This window comes from Caloenas nicobarica, chromosome 2 (assembly GCF_036013445.1).
Source record: "Caloenas nicobarica isolate bCalNic1 chromosome 2, bCalNic1.hap1, whole genome shotgun sequence".
NCBI classification, from domain to species: Eukaryota; Metazoa; Chordata; class Aves; order Columbiformes; family Columbidae; genus Caloenas; species Caloenas nicobarica.
Genome location: NC_088246.1, coordinates 22,252,764 through 22,273,955, shown reverse-complemented (window position 1 = coordinate 22,273,955; position 21,192 = coordinate 22,252,764). Strand labels below are relative to the sequence as shown.

Sequence of the window (21,192 nt, the reverse complement as noted above, 5' to 3'; positions counted from 1 at the left end):
GCCGGTTGCGCCGCGGGCTGCAGCCGGGGCCGTGCGGCGGCGGGCCCAGCCGCGGCTTCCCAGCATGCTGCGCGCGGGGGGCCGGCTCCCCGGCCCTGGGAGGAGGCGGTGGCGGCGGAGGTACCCGGGGCGGGAGGAGGAGCCGCCGCCGCCGCCGAGGGCTTCTTGCTCCGCCGCCGCGCTGCCGGGAGGGCTGGTCGCGCCGCGCCCCCGCGCCCCGCGATGCCGCTCTTCGCCACCAACCCCTTCGACCAGGATGTGGGTGAGTGGCCGCCGAGGCGCCCCGGCCCCTGGGCGGCTTGGCCCTTCGCCCCGGCCTCCCCCCGAGGTAACCCCGCTGCCGGCCCTGTCTGCGACCCCGCTCCCGCTTCTGCCCCCGGCTGCCTGCCCACTCTCCCCCAAGCCTTTTGCTGCTGGGTTCGCTGGCCCTTGGCGGGGAGCTGGGGCCAGCAGCGGCGGCCCGGCCGGACCGGCGGTCACGGTGCTGCGGGGAGCGGCCGGGCCGGGGGCGCCTCTTGGCAGCGAGCGGCGGCGGCTGCGGCCTGGTCGGTGGCAGCGCGGGGGCGGCGGGGCCGCTGCGGGCCCTGCCCGGCTTGGGGCGGCGGGCACGGGGGTGCCTGTGGCAGGCACACTGGCCTGCTTGGCAGAGGTAACGTTGCAGCGTAGCAGAAGTAGTGAGAGATGCTGGAGCGTTGCTGAAAGGATGAAAAGTAAAAAAGCAGTGTCTGCAATTGCCTCACAGGCAGGCATGAGAAAATTGTCAAAGCGTTTTGTGTTCAGTGCTTTAAAGTGAATTCCAGTGGGAGCTTTTTCCCTTTCAAGTGAAACTTGACGTGCTGTGATCAGGTTTCATCCTCACCTTGCTTGTTCCAAGGCCAGACTAGATGGAGAGGAAATGCCAGGCTTTTACTTGACAAAATTATACTTAATGCTGATGTGTCCAAACTGAAGGTAAAATAACATATAGGCAGTTTAAAAATTGTTTTGCATGTCTGATTTGTGATTGTGTAATACTGTTTATTTCCTACCTGCTGCTGATGTCTGTTTTACTTTGAGTGATAAAAGCTTTGTCTGGGGAACAGCATAATATAAAAGGACTTTTTCTCATACTTGGAGACTATAGCACTGTATATGTTTCTTGGAATGAATTTCTTTACTAGCCTTATGGTTTTGAGCTACAAATACACTGTTTCTTTCTTATCCAACTTTAGAAGTCAGGGCTCCAATTTAATTCTTCCAGCTCTTTGAGAAAAAACAACTCAAAACTGGTTGGAAAGTATGTATCTTTTTCTGGGGAAGGGGTTCATGCATAAACAAAGGACTGTGACACAGATTCCGTATGTATGTTATCAGGAATTCTTAGTCTGTTGCATCTTCATATAGCACAGCATGATTTTCTTCCCATTTTGAGCACTTAAGAACACTTTTCCACTGAAAACTGTGCTTCAATTTATAATTTCTTTGGTGGCAAAGCTGACAATTTTGAAAAGTAGTGAATAATTTTTCCTAATTGTTTCTCTGTCTTCTAATGCAATTTGGCAGTTGAAAATGAGGAAGAGATTGCACTGCTGGCCAGTTTTCTGTGGACCATTAGAGCATTGAAACTTTGGTAATATTATTTGTGAGAATGATTTGAGCTAATAAGGTTAAAAAGTGATAGCTGAGTTTCTGGCAAATGTTCACTTTTTGACTTCCTAAGGCCACTATCTAGCAGTGAAGATCAGACTGCTTGAGTGGGTTCCTCTAGAGCTAAGTCTGATGCTTGTCTTCATAATACAGGGTAGTAGCACCCAACTGTTACTTTGGTGGGTTATTTGCTGTCTTCTAGGTGCAGAGGCTGCCAGCACCTTACCTACTGTGCTTGCCTAGTACCGTCACCAGTAGGTATTTTTGAAAAGTATTATTCTGTATGTTGTGTGAGCACAGGGGAATAACCACTCATTCCCAAATTGTTGTTGGAAAAGCAGACAGTGGGCAATGGGCTAATTTTCACCGGTAAACACAGCCTCTTTCCATTGGCCCCTTTTGTGGTGTCCTGAGGGAGATCGAAGGAGCAGCCGGCTGTGCAGTTGGTAGCAGCCCACTTTCAGGAGCCTGCTGCCTTTATCCATCGCTTAACTGGATTTGTGCCAGGGATACAGGAATGGTGAAGTCTCCAGGAAAGTGTCCCTGGGCTTTTCTTCCCAAGGCCCCTTGAGAATGCGCTATTATCTGGATGAACTTCTTGGCAGGCTTCGTAAGATAATGTCAGCTGTAAAGTAAGCTCTCGTGTTCTCGGGAAACTTCCAAAAGTTGTCAAGTAGTAGTGTTATTTTTCAGTTCTTGTCTTGGAATGAAAGTTGAGTGGTCTGCTTTTGTTCTTGCCCAGCAAAAAACTTTTATTTTGAAAGTCAGATTCCTGAAGCAGGAGGGCAGTAAATAACTATTCTTAATTTAATATGAATTTGGACGTTTATGTCGTTGATAGTATTGCTGTGATAGCTGTGCATTCTTGTCTGCTGGACAACTAATCAGTACTGTGTAATAGTTGGAAATGATTTTGGAACCATTTAGGGGTGATGAATTGCAGAGAACACATCTGGAACTAAACTGGTTTCCATTGTTTTGAGGAGCATAAGTATCTCTAAGTTCAGAAGGAGAAATTTCTCACTTTGGCTAGCCATCAGCATTTGGCTAGTCCTGTTAGCGTGCTCCTGCTGTGGAACCTGGTCACCCATAATAGCTTACCATTTAGTGTCAACTTCGTAAAGAGATTTTTGAGGGGTGTACCTCCTCTTTAGGTATGTTAGGCAAAAGAATGTTGCTTAGGACTACTGTTAAACAAATAATATTAAAGAATGCTTTAAGCTGCCCAGAGATTTGGGGAGGTAAGCCATTGTCATGCTCGAAGAGTCCAAATCTCTGGATGAATCCCCAACAGGTTTTTTTTTGTTTTCTGAACTCTCTTTTTACCATATTTAGGAATATTTCAATGCGAAGGGATACTAGTTGGTGACACAAATCGGTGTGGATTTTCACAATCAAGTCTGGGAACCTTTGACAGTGTGTCTAAGTAAAGCACATGATATTGGAATTTAACCACGTAAAAAACCTTCAAGATACCAGGCTGCTGAAGTTATAATTAAGAGACTCTAATCTTCCATTTAAGGAATTAGAATTAATGGTGTTCTTATTAGTTTGATGGGAAGTCTATTTCTGCCATATTTCACAACCTAAATTGTAAAATACTCCCAGAGAACTGTTTCTGAGAAAGGGAGTTTATTTGCACGTTTGATGCAGGCAAAATAATGTCGAAATGTGCTTTAAGAATCAAAAGACTGCCTGCTAATCTGTCATGACAGGCTAATTAGTAATGTAGAGGTGTAGTTTGATGAAGAATTTACTGCTAAAGTAGTTCTGAAGTGTCATTTAGATGTTATCTCAGGAGTAGAATCTGTGACTCTGGACTTAATGTAGTGCAAACTTTAACTTGATGTCAAGTATTGTGGACTTAATCTATGTTGCAAGAAGAGAACTGTAATAACTTTTTAGTCTTTCCTGTAAGCTTATTATTTTTTAAATTTTATAAACTGCAGTGAATACAGGTTCTGCTATGAATTGTCATAGAATCATACGACATTGAGAGCAGATGTTTACAAAATATGGGGGGTTTTGCATGATTTTTCTTCCGTATGCTCAGCAAGGGATGAAGGCATTTGTTGCATTTGCTTGGGATGTCAATCTAGTTATAAATGTAGCTGGTCTAATGGTTTGAGGCACCACAGGAATAGGAAGAAAGGAAAGACTCAGGCTTACTACTTATAGTAATAGGAAATTAAGCAGGTAGTTTAGTAATGTAGTAGAACTGTCAACCTGATGAGACTTACAATGATTTTACCACGTTCTATTAACTATAGCAGTTACTGACCACTTTACACTTGGAAGTCTTTAGATATTTAATAATATGCATGAATTACATATGATTGAAGATAAGTAGGGATGTTAGGGTACCATAGTGTATAGTTTGATGTATTAGAATGGAAGAAGTGCTATGACCATGATTCCCATGGTGCAATTTCTTTTAATAAAATACTCTTGCTATTTAAACTCATTATTCTTCAGAGTTATCCCCTTGGTTAGTCAATATCTTCAAAAACATCCAATTACATGTCTCCTTGAGCTCGGCTTTTCTCTGTTTAGGCCAGGTTTGACAAAAGGAGAGAAAATTGTTGCAGATGAGATTCTTGACCCCAGGTAATGATGGAGACTGCAGACTGTGAGTTAACTTCTGGCTGCAAGGGAAGAAAAATTCCAAGGATTGGTTCAGCTTGTCATGAGGCTGGCACTTTTTTGCCCGAGTTGGCCTACTGCTTTTCTCAGCATTGTTTTAGGGAGAAGGATATTAACTGTGAGCTGACAGGGAGGCTCAGTAGAAAATGTGTGGGAAAGGAGCTATAGCCACCCCCCTTTTCAGTTACTTATAAATGATTGTGAAAAACAAGAACTTCTCAATAAAGATACCTTTGATGTGTATTCTCAGTGAAAAATGGCAATGCTGACAGGGTAAAAATTAGTGGAATACCCCTTCTATATAACAGCCAACAAGAAAATATTTTTCAGTATCCCTTTCTGAAAATGAGTCACTAGACTTTGAGTTCAGCTGGGCAATTTGAAGCCAACATAGTATGTTCCGTAGGCAAAGGAGATTTTGTAGACCGTACTTTCCTGGTAATTCTTTTTCTTTCCTCCTAGGGAAGAGCTGTCATTTTAAGTGCTTCCCCTCATTTCAGCTGTGACAATGTGCTTTATAATATAAAAATTCAGAAGAATCGAAGTAGTTCTCCAACATGTAAAATCTGTTCCTGTAGCCAATAAAAATAACACTGTATATTTGATGTGAAAAGTTAAGTCTCTTGCTGATCCTCCTTCTGAAATGCTGATTCTCCTGTGGCTTGGTTTGTGGTGCTCTGCAAATAGGTCCTGCTGCCATTTATTAGTATAACAAGACTGTGATGCACCTTGTTTACAGAGTAATCATCATTGTTCTCATATGTCTCTAATATGCTCACCTTCCCACTCTGTTGTAATATTTCTAGGTGAAAGGTAATTTGAGTTCCATGGATTTGTAAGAGCTTGCCATAAGACATCTGAACTTCTAAATTATTTTTGCCCAGCTTGTTTTACTGTTGTTGTCAGTATTGCCTTACCAGATCTTGAATCCTTTTGCCTTCATTCTGCTCAGCTTACTGAGTTGGGCGATACCCGTCTTGGCTGGGCTGCCTCACGCACAGGGAAATCCTACATGGTCTTCTGAAGGAATGAGTTGAGGTGGCCTCATGTCAGCTCAGTCACCGTGGCTTGCCTTGCCTTGGGTCAGGTAGCAGCGCTTTCATAGGACACCTTCTATACATTTTTAGGAAGGAGTTTTTAGGAATATTGTAAATGGGGATACAGTTAAACTGAAGAGGTTGGTTAATAGCTTTCCGGAAGTTAATGGTTCAACGGGGAATTCTAGTTTCTTTCTATGGTGGCATTGCCTGTAAGAGGTTATTTTCAATCTTTGTTAAATGCAATCTGGGCGGACGTATTCTTCTGTGCAGTTCTGAGCATGCTAGTGAAATGCAGAGTGGTTAACATTCAAGCGGTGTTTTTTGTAGAACAGGCCAACAAATGCGTTTGCTCATTTTATTTGACAGACAAAAAGAACAAAATTACTTTTTAACTTCAGTGATGTGGAAGGGTATGTAATCAGAATTTCTTGGCGAAATGCTACAAGAAGAAAGAAAAATTTGCAATCAGTTTCAGTCTTTCAGGACTATTTATATCGAAGAGATGAAGTGGTTACATTTGTTTTTACAATGCTTTGGAACTTTAGTATTTTCATTTATCTAGAAAGGGGGAAAGTTATTTATTTAGCCTTAGGAAGAAAGCAAGACTTTCAGTGGGAGAGGGGGAGCGAAGACTGAGGGGAGCGTTAAATTTTTTGTTAATTCTGTGGTGTTTACATTGATACAATGGATTTTTGAGTATTTTTTTTTAATCACGCTGGAAACTGGTTGTAATTTTAGTCGGAGTGAAGATTTAGCTGTTCTTTTGAAGACTTTCTGTAGCTATTCTTTTCTTTGTAACTTCAGTTACTGAGAACTCGAGTATTTCATTGTAGAGATACGCAACTGGGATAATGGAATTCTGTCCATGAAACCTTAGTTTAGTAGAATATTCTCATATTGTTTTAACTGCTTCAAATCAGGTACATTTTAAGTGTTGGTTTTGAGGGTGTTTGATCTGGTTTTGTTGTTTCTTGAAATTCTAGGTAGTTTTAACATCTTCGAGACTTTGTAGTAGAAAAATAGCTCAGTTTTAAGATTGGATTTTTTTTTTTTAATAAACTTCAGTAAAATCTAAAGCTTAGGAAGCTCAAACTTGCAAAGACTTCCCTCTAAAAATGTCATTACCAATGGGTAGTCATTAAGTTTTCTGCATTAAGAAATGCATCATGATGTTCACTACATTATCTGAACATCGATGAGAGTGTTTACTCTTGCAAAATTTTATTAAGGCAGTAAAATGCTGTTGTTAAGATGCAGAACTAAGGCAGAGAAATCAAGTGACTAACACACATTCACATGGGAAATCTGCAGCAATATTTATATTTCTCCTACCAGCACCTAAACAGTCAACCACTAAGTTGGGCAGTGGCTTTTTTCAGCATATACTACAGTTCTTCTGTCTAGTAGTACTTTCTAAATCTGATGATAAATTTCTTTTAGGACAATTATGAATTATTAGGAAATGATTATTTTTTCTTCTGAGAAAAGTTTCTCCTTCTGTCCTGAAATGATCAGCTGCGGTTGTTTTGTATGTAACAGGGAACTTCAAATAGAATCACAACGCAAATATTTTTGCTTTGGTTATAATTTCTAAATAATGCAGAAAACCAGAGGAGAAGACAGAATTTTACTGATGCTTCAAGCCTTCAGGTTTGTGTCAATTGGAGGGAAATGAGGCCTCAACAAAATTGATGAACTTAACAACACAAGGAGAGGCTGGTTTATTCAGGTATCCCAAAAGACCCCCTGCAAGAGTCTGTGAACTTTCATCATAACAAAAGTATGAGTAATGTGACTCATATATTTAGATCTTTCTGGCCTTGCTCCTGATCAATAGGTGTAACACTGTCTCCTGGGTTTTTGATATAGTATTTCAGTGAGACTAGACAGCATTTATACTGAGGAATAGTGTTTTCTTTAGAAGGAAGGCAATGTTCAGGTTTGTATAAATTTTATTCAGAGGTTTAGTTGGAAAAAAAAAAGATAGAAAATATGTTTGGGAGTATGATTTCAGCATCTAGATACTTTATTTGAAGGAGATTATATTCTAGAACTTATTGAGAAATTTTGAAGATACAGACACAGCTGAGATTTCTATCAGAGGAGACACATTTTCCTTCAGAACACTTTCTTAATTATTTGTTTTATATGTGATTTTTGATTACGTTTGTGCGGTCAAAGCACCATTACTGACTCAGGAGTTACAAAGCTGCAAATTGTTGGTTGCTGGAAGGTGTGTTGTAGGAAAATACAACTAATGCTTACCTTACTCTTTTTGATGTTTTCCTGGGCATCCACTTCTTTAGGTATAATATATTTTAGAGACTGAATGCTGGGCAAGATGGATTCGGTCTGGCTCGGTATGATTACTGTTCTGAATACAGAAAAAGTATAAAGGGAGAAGCCTACTAATCCCACACTCTCTGCCTTGTCAAGTGGCTGAAAAATGTGATATATTGGTTTATTGTGTCTTGCTTTTGTTTTGGGAATTAAATTGAAGTTAATTAGAAAGGTATTCTTGTTTTGTGCAGGATTGTTGTTATTGTTGTTGTCCAAAGAAGCCATAGTTGTAAGTATTTTTTTCCTCTGAAATGATGGTGCTTACCACACAAAATCACAGAATGTTAGGGATTGGAAGGGACCTCAAAAGATCATCTAGTCCAATCCCCCTGCTGGAGGAGCAGGAACACCCAGATGAGGTTACACAGGAAGGTGTCCAGGGGGGTTTTGAATGTCTCCAGAGAAGGAGACTCCACAACCTCTCTGGGCAGCCTGTTCCAGTGTTCTGTCACCCTCACTGAGAAGTTTCTTCTCGTATTTAAGTGGAACCTCCTGTGTTCCAGTTTGTACCCATTGCCCCTTGTCCTATCATTGGTTGTCACCGAGACGATCCTGGCTCCATCCTCATGACACTCACCCTTTACATATTTGTAAACATTCATGAGGTCACCCCTCAGTCTCCTCTTCTCCAAGCTAAAGAGACTTTCCATGTCTGTCTTTGTGGAATTAATTGTAAGAAAATAGTTTTAAATAACTCCTAGAAAAATAAAGGCAAAAGTAGGAAAAATAACAGTTGTAAAATTTAATAACTACTAATTACAATCTAAGGCAATGTAAGATTTTATAATCTTGCACTGGTTAAAGTTGCTACGTTACTTTATAGGCCTTACTTGTGCTAGGAAAACAATGCCTGAAATTGGAGTGATACAGCTTTATGGGAAAGAGCTCTCTCAGAGAGCTGGAGACAAAGTTCCATCATGTGTGCCTCTGTGTCACACAGTCCTGTTCTCCTTTGTGTTTGACATAGCATTAATAAGTTTTAAAGAACACTGATTTCATGAAGGAGCCAGCATTGTCTTTAAAAGTTGCTTTAATAAAGTCTGAAATGTTATCTGCTCCTGGCTTGGCATTCACTAAGTTGAGGAAGATTTTGTAGCAGTGATGAGGTGGAGGGATAGGGTCTGAAGTAAACATTAATATTGCTATGGCAGTATTATTTTCGATCAGAGATGGAAGATGAAGAACACTTCTAGTTTGAGTTATCTTCTATCTCCTGTGCTAACCCACCTTAAGACTTCAAATACAAATGTCTGTGTTTTCCCTCCCTATCAGAGTCCATTTTGGTACTAAGAGTCTGACAGTGACATGTCAGCTGTACCTGAAGGCTGGTAGGCTGCCAGCTGTTAGTCAAGGTAAGCAAATGCTGAATGCACATTAGATGTTTTTGGCTGTGAATGTGTGCCTCATGTTAGAAGAGAGACCATTTTTAAGTGATAATAATATAAATAATTTAACTTAAGTAGCTTTAAGTCATAATTTTGTCTGCAAAACACTGATGCAACATAGGAATTTTGTCAAAGTGTCGTTGTTGCTGCTGTTCCCAGAGCGGTGAAAGGTGATAGTCACTCGCTAATGCTCTGACAGAGATAGTGGCCTTTTTTGTGGACAGTGTCAGCTCGTGTACTGCTAACATTCACAGTATGCCCTTGACTGTTAACTGCCCTTGTTTGAGACAGAATTTAACTAAAACTCTAGAAGCATTTTTTTTCCTCACATCTTACAATTAATTCTATTATCCAAGGGAATTACTGGATGCTTTCTACTACAGGAGACACAGTACACAATAAAATTGGGTTTGAGACTGAAATTTAGTAAGAAATTATCTAGTGTTTGTTGGTGGAGGAAATATCCTAACTAACAAGGGGGCAGGTGTTGCAAGCAAATGGCAGTTTTTATACAGGTTTAAGTACAACTTCCAAATAAGAATGTAGCCATGATAGAAAGCTTGTAATTGTACTTGTGGATAAATTTGCAAAATACTGAGAATTAAAATGAAGGTTGTAATCAGTGTGGTTGATACTGATCAGGAATTTCATCAATCACGGTCTTTTTTGTAGTTTTGGCTGAACTATTTAAATTAGCAGAAACAACATTTTTTTGTTATTTTTAAACCTTAAGCACGCATTATTTTACTTTTTTGTTTGTCAAAGACGTAACCGATTGCCATGCTATTTCTCGCTGACATTGTGAGAAAAGAAGGATCAATTGTTGCCAAGAGCACAGACAACTGTCTGTTATGTAGCATAATGGAAAAGGTCAAAGTTTCAGTTCCATGGGATTTCTCAGCTCTGGCTGCTGAAGGGAGTGGTGACTGCAGGATGGCGTTTGGTGTGAGAGAGTGGTGAGGGTTTGCAAGGAGGCAGGTGGGCTCTGAGCCTGGGGGGAACCGGGGCTCTGGAGAGCGCCGTGCGGCCGCTCTGTGACTGGAGCTGGTCCAGCGCCAGCAGAACTGGCAATGAACTGAAACAGTGGAGCCCTGGAACTAAACTGCCGCTGTACGGTCTGCTTCGTGTGTCTCTGGACTGGGCTTGTCACCTGCTTTCAGTTTTGGGCATGTCATGTAGGCAACAACTTCAGCTGAGGTACAATTCCACTTAGGCTCTGTGTTTCATAAAAACAGTGCTTGTGCCTCAGACTTGAGCCTGGCTTTGGAAGCAGCACAGCCGCTGTGCTCATGGACTGAGATTACAGAAAACTGGCTTGGCCCATGGTGGGTCTATGCAAGGCATTCAGTTCAGGTGTCTTACACGTGTGGCACAAGTATTCTGCCTACAGATGACTGAGGTCTGGCTATATTAATAAATAACAGCAAGAAAAGTATAATGCATGGTTCTCCTGTGGGTTTTTCCTTGCCTTCTCCCCGCTCTCCCATCTCATTTTTCTTTATTTGTAAGGTGTCTCTAACTAAAGAACAAAAATTCTGGAGCAGTGAAACAATGTTAGTTGATACAAGCAGAGTACAGTCTCATTACTCTGTTCTCATGTTTTGGTGGTTTTAGTTGGCATGCTGAGTGGATTCTGCCATATTGGTGTTCCTCTCAATTTTTGCTTCACAGTTGACACGGTTCATTTATGAACAAGATTTAAAAATAAAAAATTTCTCTGATTGTTAGCTATACTAGTCCTAAGCATAATTTGGAACAATAGTAGACTGAAAGAAAAATAAAGTGATTTGTTGATCAGCTGGTATATCTTAGTGCTAGATGTTAGCATGGTGTCTACCCAGGATTTTTCATATTTTTGTTGATTGTGACCATTTTTTGTAATCAAGTTTTCTGATTCAGTTTAGAGAGAAGCAGCAGTGCTCTTTTACTTTATCTGAGAGAACATGTATAAATCTAACTAACTTCCATTTAGAATTTCTCTATACTGCTTTGCTGTTTTTCTTGCATCAGGCAGTACAAGTGATGTGTTATCATTGTAGTTGTATATGGCAGTGTTTAATTTTTCCTCAGAAATACTTTGAGAACACATAACCATAGAGATTTACTTTTCTGCTTTTTTGTTCTGAATCAAGAAACTAATTAAATGTAACCTGACTTAAATTTGTAGGACTAACTCATTCATAAAGACAAGCTATCAACTTTGGGATGAATAATTCATAGTAACTTTTGGAGATTAGATGTTTTGCTTTGTCTTCTCTTCAGTCTTGCAAGTGCTAATATTGGTAATGAATCTTTCCTGAGAGATAAGTTTTTATAACGAGTCTTTGGTTCCTTTCCTAAGACTAAGTAGTCTGAGACATTCCCTGAGGGATGGTACTCATTGCTGAGGCATATTTTATGTTTTGTAGATTAGGAGGTGAATATTAGATGAAGCAGAGATAGGAAACAAGGTTTGTGTACTATTCTGTGCCCCTTCTCCTTCTGTTTGGTGAATAATGGAAACTGCTTGTGCGTTCCCCTTGTGCTCTCCCACCCTGATTTGATCTACCAGTGTTTAGATAATTTTCCATTCATCTGCAGTGCCAGGCTCAGTTTCCTTTAACATTTGTATTTATTGTTATCCCCTGTGTACCTAAGCTTTTCTGGGGGAGAAATAGGGAGGGAGTCTGTATTTTACTCTCTGAAGTGGAATCTGTTTCTTCACCTACCCTCTCCATTGTCTCACTGTTCTGCCGAGGCACTTCTTGTCCTGTTCAAAAGATTTGGAAGAAAGAGTCTCAATGGCTTCTATGAGATTAGCTTTGGTTTAGCAGCCTGGAACATATCATCCAAAGCAGAGATGAAAATGGGGAGATAAAAGTGTAGTGATTGTTGATGAATTGTTTTATCCTCCTTGTTGAGTTGCAATACATAAAAAGGAAATGCAAGACAGTGTCCAAGGACGTGGTGAATGCAGTTGTGCCTGACCCTGCAAACAGCAAACTAATGCTTTGGGTATTCATATCCTATTAAACTTTATAGTTCCAAATGGAAAAAATAATTTGTTGGTAGCTATACTACTTTTGTCGTATTCTGGGTATATCTTTATTACATGGGAAAACAAGCCCAAAGTATATATTTGCTTATGAGTTTAAATTCATGGCCACAAGCGAACATTCAGAAATTAAAAATAATTGGGTATAACAAATTTAATATAAGAATTTATTAAATGTAGGGATTTGTCATGCATTTAGGAATGTACAAAGAGATAATATTGCAAAATCTTTGACTTTTTTCTTTTTTAATTTGTATATTGGTTTACTTATATTTTATTCATCAGAGAAAGCAACCAGTGAGATGAACACTGCAGAGGACTGGGGCCTCATCTTAGACATCTGTGATAAAGTTGGACAGTCACGCACAGGGTAAGTGACTTTAGAATTTTTCTCCCCAAACTTGTAAAATTTAGTTATTTCAGTCTCATACTCAGATGAGAGGAATAAATTTTTGTTATCTTGTATAGACTTTTGAAACAGCTCAATTTAACTTAGATGTATTACAAGTAAAAGGATTTTCTACTCAAACATTTTAGTTCTTCCTATGGAGATACTAACTGATCCACTCTGGTGAGACCTCACCTGGAGTCCTGCATCCAGCTCTGGAGCCCTCAGTACAGGGAAAACATGGACATGTTGCAGAGGGGCCAGAGGAGACCTCCAAGATGATCAGAGGGATAGAACATCTCTCTTATGAGGACAGACTGGGAGAGTTGGGGCTGTTCAGCCTGGGAGGAGAAGGCTCCGAGGAGACCTTATTGTGGCCTTTCAGTACTTCAAAGGAGCCTATAAGAAAGACGGGGAGAGACTTTTTAGAAGGGCGTGTTGCGACAGGACAAGGGGTGATGGTTTTAAATGAGAAGAGGGGACACTCAGGCTAGACATGAGGAAGAAATTTTTACAGTGAGGGTGGAAAAACACTGGCACAGGTTGCCCAGCGAGGTGGTAGATGCCCCACCCCTGGAGACATTCAAGGCCAGGCTGGAAGGGGCTCTGAGCAACCTGATCTAGTTGAAGATGTCCCTGCTCATTGTAGGGGGGTGGGACTAGATGAGCTTTGAAGGTCCCTTCCAACCCAAACTACTCTATGATTCTATGTTTTTATTCAGTGTAGTATTAGGCTTTGGAAATCTTTTAAACACATCTTCTCCAAGCGTTCCCTCTAACAATTCGAGTAAGCAGTAGCCTCCAGAAGAGAGCTGTGCTATTGCTGCTGTTTAGTGAAAGGTGTTTCTGAGAATCACTTGGATTGCCTTGCAAGACTGTGGTCTCTGGAGGAGAACTTTTAAATATCATGGTGTATTGAACCTTCTGTGCTGTTGTGTGACTGTAGTTAACAGCATTTCCACAGGCAAGGTTTAGTCTCACAGCAGCTTAGCCTGAACAGTGCTCAAATGTATGTAGCTGCAAGAAACAGCTGCTTGGGAGTACAGGCAAAACTCAAGATCTTCTGGTAATGTTAGGCTAAATTTCTCTGGGACAGCTGGAATTTCTGTTATGATTTGTGGGGGTTTTTTGTTTGGGCTTTTCGTGGGTGGTGTTTTTTAAATTTAAAACAAAAAAACAAAAAACAAAACCAACCAACCAAACAAAACCAAAAAACCCCAAAACAAAAAAACCCCCCAAAAACCAACAAGAAAACCCCTAGTGGTTTCATTCTGGCTGTGACTTCAACCTTTGTAATATTTACCCTGCTTGTAATAGGCTGCCAGCTGACTTGTTGCTTAAATTCAGATTCTGTTAAAACTTGCTGATAGTGAGTTTTCTTTGTTTTGATGGATTATGTCATGCCATAGGAAGGTAAAGCAAGACAAAGTTCCCCATTCAGAAGTTTAGATGAGATATGTTATGCTGTTTGAAATTCTCCTGTCTTAATTTAAATTTCTGTGGCAAGGATGCCAGTCTTCTTACCTGGGATCTGCTGTAATCTTTTAACCAGTCTATTACCATTCTTGGCAGAAGTTTAGGTTATAAAATCTCTGTTTTATGGGTTTTCTTTGTACCAGTCTATAAGCTCCATTGCCTACCTGCAGCATTTGAGATGTAGATCGTCTTACATGTGAAGCCACAGTAGACTGGAAGGACTGTTCTTCCTTAAGTGGTCCTTTTTGTCCCAGTGTTACATGTCACATTGTCTCATTTAGGTCTGCCAACAACTTGTTTGCTTCCAGAGTAATTGTTGGAAAGCTGTTATGCTACAAAGCTGCTACACTTTCTAAGATGAATTAGGCACAGTTCAGTAACAAAGTTGCTACTGTTAATTTTTACACTGCAGTACCTTCATTAGAGACAATTGCCAGTAGGTAAAAATTTTCTTTCTTCCCTTAGTCGAACCAACTGAACCAGGTTTTAGCAAGTTAGAATTCCACTGAATCTCTCTCTTTGACTATTTTCTTTATTTTTTGTAAAATTAAAAATCTAATTGATTTAGGGTTGATGCCAGAATTTTCATAGAAAACACTGGAAAGACAGTAAATTCAGTAGTATTTTAAATAATATGCCTTTATTTACAATAACATGTATAAAATATTGCCATATGTAGTGTGGAATTAACTTGATAATTTCTTTATGTTTCACATATCAGGTTCTTAAGGTGATCTAAAATTTGTCTACCTATAAGACAATCAACACATTTTTTAAAATTTCTGAATTTGCTTTAGAAACTTCTGTAGCTCAGCAGTTGCATATTACATTGTTTGCATCCCACTTTTGGGCAGTATTGCTAGTTCAGTGAGCAAGTTGCTTTTTCAACATGGAAACATGATTAAAACAAAGGTTTTACCATTAAAAGCAATCTTTTTTTACCCTGCTTTTATGCAACACTATTGAAAACTTGTTTATTTTTAATACTTTTATCATATTTAACTGGCATTTTAAATCATCTGACTACAGGAAAAGTGTAGACTTTTGCATGGTGTTGGTTTTCTGTAAGGAAAACGCTTACACAACTGCATCTATTGCTTATTAGCTCTGAGTAAAATAATATTCTAAAATTGGAATGATTCATTAAGCAGAATAAAAGGGAAAATTAAAGGCCACATATGGTAGAGTTTAGCATGAAGTGCTTCCCCTTCCCTCAGTCAGTTCAGTGCCGGCCACTTCCCGAGTGTAATTCTGTTTGCATTTGGCTTTGAGATGGTTGTACCTTTTGTATTAAAGAGACATATTAGTCTTTATGTTTGAAACTATCACAACTTTTTAGCCAGAAAAGTTACTTAATAAAAAGGACGCCTGAAAAAAAACGAAGTCAGCAACTGGGAGAATACACCGATGGTTGTGAAAATCGAAATGTTCATTGCAGCACTTTCTATTGGGGGTGGGTACTGAAAAATTGTCATTGAGAAATGGTTGATCTATATTGCTGCTTTGCCTAACTTTGTCCTGGTTCCTTATGCATTAATCACTGCCTCAGTGAGTCGGTGTTCTGATTAGCTGATTTGTCTTGGGTTGCTTTTGTGCCTGTTCATACAAGAGAGAACAGTAAAACCAGTTACTCGATAGTCTTCCATAGTACTTGTATTTTTTTTCTCCCCTGAAGTTACCCAATCTCAGTAGCATTTTGCATGGTCGTTGCTGTGTATGTCTCACAGGCTGACCAGGAAGCTCTGACTTAACTTGGTTCTAAAGGAGCAGGGAGGAAAACCAAATCACCTGTATAGTCTTGAGCCCCACAGTCATTTACCTTAGACTGTAAATAAACAATAAACTCCTGAAAATACATGAATTCTTTTGTGCACAGTAGTATTTTAGATTCCAATTGCTGTTAATTTTGTCTTTGTTAAATAAAAATAGAATCAAAGACATTTTTTACTCTCTAAAACTGAAATTTCTTGTGGATATTTGCTGGATATATTAGTGTATAATAGCGTAGCTTTTATTGTATCTTGCCCTTTTCTCCCCTTACTGATTTTTTTTTTTTTTTTTTTTTTTTTAATTCCCACTCACTGTGCTGCCTCTGAAAGGTTGATGGTAGAATCATTGGAGCGGAACTAGAGCCTGATATTTGTATAGCATGGTCTGGAGAGAAACCTAATAAATAAATAGAATACTGTTCTCGTGGGGTGCATGCCTTCCCTTCTCATAATTTATACACTAAATTGTATGACGAATTAATGTGAAGTAAAAATAAGGATTACAATTCTGCCTAGAGTGGGGATTCTTAGTTTGTGTGACTAAACATTGGTAAGCCTGAAGGGTGTTTTTGGTGTAGATGTAATCAAAATTTTTTAAAATATTTGAGCATGTTAAAACATTAGCACTCATTTCTGTTAAATATATGAGCAAATTTGTTTGTTTGTTTGTTTTAAGGCATTTTAATGAATTTCTGAGGAGTTTCTTGTGGTGTTTTGTTTTTTACATTTTCAAAATTTCTTTCTTGTTACTCTTTAACTTTTTAATAAGACTTTGGATTCCATAATAAAAACATCGTAGGCTAATGGTCCTGTTTCTGAACTGCTGAACCCTGCACCCTACCTTTATAAATACTGACTTATCAGTTAATGGATATGTATTTTTCTGTGCTTGTGTTCATATCACATTGGTAGTCCCACTCATAAATTAATGGTTAAAACCTCAGTTATATCTGAAAATTTTAGCTTTTTTTTTTTTTCAATTAAAGTGATCGTACGAGAAGTCTAGGATAATGAATAGATAAAAGGCAGTGCTTGCCTTATAGCCTTCATTTGTAGTAATTAGTTATATGAAGGTGTACACTGAGTGAGATGCAGTCTTGCTGTGTAACAGCATTTTCTATAATTAGTACTACTAAATATGAGGTGGACGTTTCTGTAAAATGTGGACACTGCCAAATATAGTATAGCCAAGCAGTGGTGTAACTTACACCCAAGTTTCATGTTAGTTCTTGGATATCAGTTCAATAGGAAAATAATTTTGCTTCCCAGAAAAAAGGTTACTATACATACTGCAGAAATGCGTAAAATCTCGTAATTTAATTTACCTTCTCTTTCCCTGTTTACCCTCTTTCAGGGTTATCTGTTTAGGGCTGTTCAACAGATAATGCTTGTACACCCATGATAATTCCTACCCAGCCTCGCCTGGCCTTCTCCCACCTTCAAAGACAGAACAAAATAGCAGAAAGTCACATAGATTTTAATATGCCACACTGTGTCTGAAACTCCCATTCAAATTATTTCTTAAATTCCCTTTTCACGTTATTTCTAACTACCACAACATAAATAAGACTTAAATTCGGTATTTAATTGTTTTGAAACTGGTGTAGAATGTCTAACAATTTTTCTTAGCACTTATTGGTTCATTGCGTATCTTTTTTATAAATGTTATTCTGTAGATTAAGAGAGACGCTGTGGAATGTAGTGGTGGTAGTCTAAAAAAAAAGTAGCAAAATCTGTTGATAATCAGTATGTAGGCAAATGTTCTTATATATGTATGTGAAATACAGAGGAGTAGGTGCATGGACTACAGAGAATTACAGTTCTCAAATTCTAAGGGTTCTTATTCATTTCTGGAGTATTTACAGTAATTCTTTCTAACTACTGAGAGGTTTTGATAACTAAGAAAGCTAGCAATCCTACAGGTGGAAGTGGCTACAACTGTTAGTGATGTTCATTCATTTTTTTTTTTTAAATGTGGCGCTTACAAGTTACTAAATAACTTACTGTTAGTGATGTCATGTATTGTCGTGTGTGCAATAGGAAATGTTCATTCCATTACATTTTTAAAATCTGTCTTGTGCTTTTTAGGCCTAAGGACTGTCTGCGTTCTATTATGAAGAGAGTGAACCATAAAGATCCCCATGTTGCTATGCAAGCATTAACAGTAGGTTCTTTTTAATGTAGTGCTTTTACTTCCTGAAAACTTCCATTGCAAAAATTCTTTGCCAAGTTTTAATCTTTCTTTCTTTAGCTTCTAGGAGCATGTGTATCAAACTGTGGTAAAATCTTTCATTTAGAAGTCTGTTCAAGAGATTTTGCCAGTGAAGTAAGCAATGTGTTGAATAAGGTAACGTATTGCATTGATTTATACAATTTGTAGAAAAATGAAATCATACAGAGAATTGGGGTAATCTGAAAGTGGAATGGAATCTACTTTTGGAAGACTGGAAATGTGTGTGTGTGGGGAAGGATACAAGATGACTGAGAAGACTCTGGTTGTGAGAAAGAACTTCCCAAATGCCACTTCACACTACAATTATTTATGTATTCTGTTTGGGGAAAGGCGGGGTGTGGTGTGTTAATTTATAAATATACAAAATCATTTTCACCTTAAATAGCAGCAGTGAAACACTAAATACAGACGTGGTGAAACAGAGATAAAACAGGGCTTTTATCTAACCATGTTTTACTTTATTTTGAGCCTAGTACATATGGTACTAGTACAAACACAATGCTGTTTTACTGTTCTCCTTTTCTAATAAAGATATCCCTTAGTGCTACACTTGACTTGAAGATAAAGTGTCTGTATAGTTCATATCAACAGTAATGTGAAATTATTTGAAATTAAGGAATTAAGAACAGATTCCTACATTGTTAGCTAGTTTCTACTGTTCTTGCAGGGTCATCCAAAAGTTTGTGAAAAGCTGAAAGCCCTTATGGTGGAATGGACTGATGAATTCAAGAATGACCCACAGCTTAGTTTAATATCTGCTATGATAAAAAATCTTAAGGAGCAAGGAGTTACTTTCCCAGCTATTGGTTCACAGGTATATTACATTTTGTGGTTGTTCTTAAAGGGTATCACAAATTCTTTGTATTCTCATTTCTGTATTTTATAGTTTGTAGTCTTGAATTCTATAATGTGTTTGGCAAACAAAATGAAATCTCTCGTCTTAATAAAACATTCCTTTGAGGGGTGAAATGCTGTGATTTACTTTAGATGTTTATATTACAGATAAATACAAATCAAAATGGTTAACTTAATACATTGTCAGTTTTTTGTTTATTTCATTTTTGCATCTTTCACTTTTGGCTAGGCTGCTGAACAGGCAAAAGCAAGTCCAGCTCTGGTTGCCAAAGATCCTGGTACAGTTGCCAACAAAAAGGAAGAGGAAGATTTAGCTAAAGGTGAGTATATTTACTTGCTGACCTGATGAATATGTTGGTAAATATAAAATAAAGCAGGAACAAATGTTTTGCTTCCTTCCTCTTGTGTGAATAGTATATTTATGGATTGTGGTTATGATTTCTATTCCTTTCTTTTTGTACCCTTCCTGAAGGGTTAAATATTAAAAACTTTTCTATGGGTAAAAAGTATGAAAGATTCCTAATTTTTACTTTTTTTTTTTCCCTTGCCAAACTGAAACAACACAGTAAAAAATCTGCAAAATCTCATGTCAAGGATGTGGTCCACTATAGAAATGTTTGATACTGGTTCTGCACTTGGATTTTCCCTCTCCCTGGGGCAAGTGAAGCATATACATTTGCAGATTAAACATCTGATGGAAGGAGAAAATAGAGATTATAGTATAAGTTATATGCAAAGTATTTTGCTTACACTACTTTAAACTTTTATTCCTTTTGAATACTGCTTCTGTAGTATACTTTAAGGCTTTGATTGCTGTAAGCATAAGTGGCCGTTAAATGTCTCAGTGCCATACCATTAAACAAAACTAGGATGGTTTCTTTTGGTTTACTGTTGTACTAAGGTGTATTTAAAGGTCATTTAATGATCTTATACCAGACATGTGAAGAGTTATTCTTAGAATGGTTTGCTCTGTATGGTCTAGGTACTGTTTTATTGAGATCAAACTTCGGCAATGTAAAGCCCTTGTACGTAGGATGGCTTTGGGCTTAAAATTGTAGCAATGGCTGTTCACTATGAGTTCAGCTCTTGTGCTAGTAGTTGGTGGATGTTTGCAGTTTCTCATCTTTGACTGAATTCTTTTTTTTGTTCAACTGTTATCTAATACAGCACCCATTTACTTAAATCATCAGCAGCCCATCTGTATATGTTGCTAATGGTTTCTTCAACAGTTGAACAACTGAAATTGATTTCTAAAGGGGTCTGTGTCTCAAAGGTTTCATATTCTGCATGAGTTCTCTTAATATTTTTTCTCCTGTATTTTGTGTCCCACTCTGTCCCTTCTTACACTTGATCATTTTTTTCACAAACTTGGAGGAGTTTAATATGAGTGAAACCTTCCATATAATAATTCGAAATGGATGACTTCACCAAGTTATCCTGTTTGTGCTTAAGTGCTATTTATTTGTCCTGTCCATGTTGAATGCCTCAGTAAATCTATGGGCAGAATAGTGCTCTGTAGTTATAGAACATCTTTTTGGGGTTTTTTTACCATTATTTTTCAGTGAAAGGCAGAAGTTGGTCATGATGCAACAAGAATGGAATTATACTAAAACTTTTCGCAGAGTTAAATTTTCATATAATCCAAACCATTTATATAGGGAATTTTCATGTGAATAACTCTTCTTTTGTAGCTATTGAACTGTCACTAAAAGAACAAAGGCAACAGCAAACAACACTTTCCAGTTTGTATCCGAGCACCTCAAGCCTTTTAACAAATCACAAGCATGAGGGCCGGAAGGTTCGTGCGATCTATGATTTTGAGGCTGCAGAAGACAACGAGTTAACTTTTAAAGCTGGAGAACTTATAACTATCCTTGATGACAGGTAATTATACAGAATGGCTACTAGAAGTATATTAGATTGTAAAAATCAATTGGGAATAATTATATCTTCTGTGTAGAAGCATACGTTGGAATGCGATTGCAATAAAATGTATTTACATCTTAAGTACTTTATTTAGTCATCTCTTAGATTTTTTTTACATACAAATGTAACTGCATAAAGATTCTTGTATAAGATTTCTGTATATATATACATGTTGTATTTATGTACAAGTAGTATAAATGGCCTGTACAGTGCAATTCTTAGGAAAATTCCTTGTATGTTTTTTTAATGTATGGGGTTTTAAATTGGTTTTTTTATCTTTAGTGATCCAAATTGGTGGAAAGGTGAAACTCATCAAGGTATAGGATTGTTTCCATCTAATTTTGTAACAGCTGATCTTTCTGCTGAGCCGGAAATGAGTAAGTAGTATGACGTTTATGTATATATGTTAAGCCTTGCCATGGCCCAAGGAATATTTCCTTAGTGATTTACTTTCCCAATTTCCTTTCCCTTATGATA

The 21,192-nt window shown here is 38.3% G+C and overlaps 1 protein-coding gene across 3 annotated transcripts in view; it reads left to right on the top strand.

The window, feature by feature from the left end:
• The first annotated feature begins 104 nt into the window (after positions 1-104).
• The window catches only part of STAM (signal transducing adaptor molecule), a 33,901-nt gene continuing 12,813 nt past the window's right edge, over positions 105-21,192 (top strand). The window contains exons 1-8 of one of the 3 annotated variants that reach the window (XM_065629679.1): positions 105-262; positions 12,354-12,438; positions 17,790-17,865; positions 17,953-18,048; positions 18,602-18,748; positions 19,019-19,109; positions 20,481-20,673; positions 20,998-21,092. In XM_065629679.1, coding sequence (XP_065485751.1) covers positions 223-262; positions 12,354-12,438; positions 17,790-17,865; positions 17,953-18,048; positions 18,602-18,748; positions 19,019-19,109; positions 20,481-20,673; positions 20,998-21,092 — 823 coding nt within the window. In that variant the 5' untranslated portion in view covers positions 105-222. The other 2 variants (XM_065629681.1, XM_065629680.1) reach the window with 2 other exon arrangements.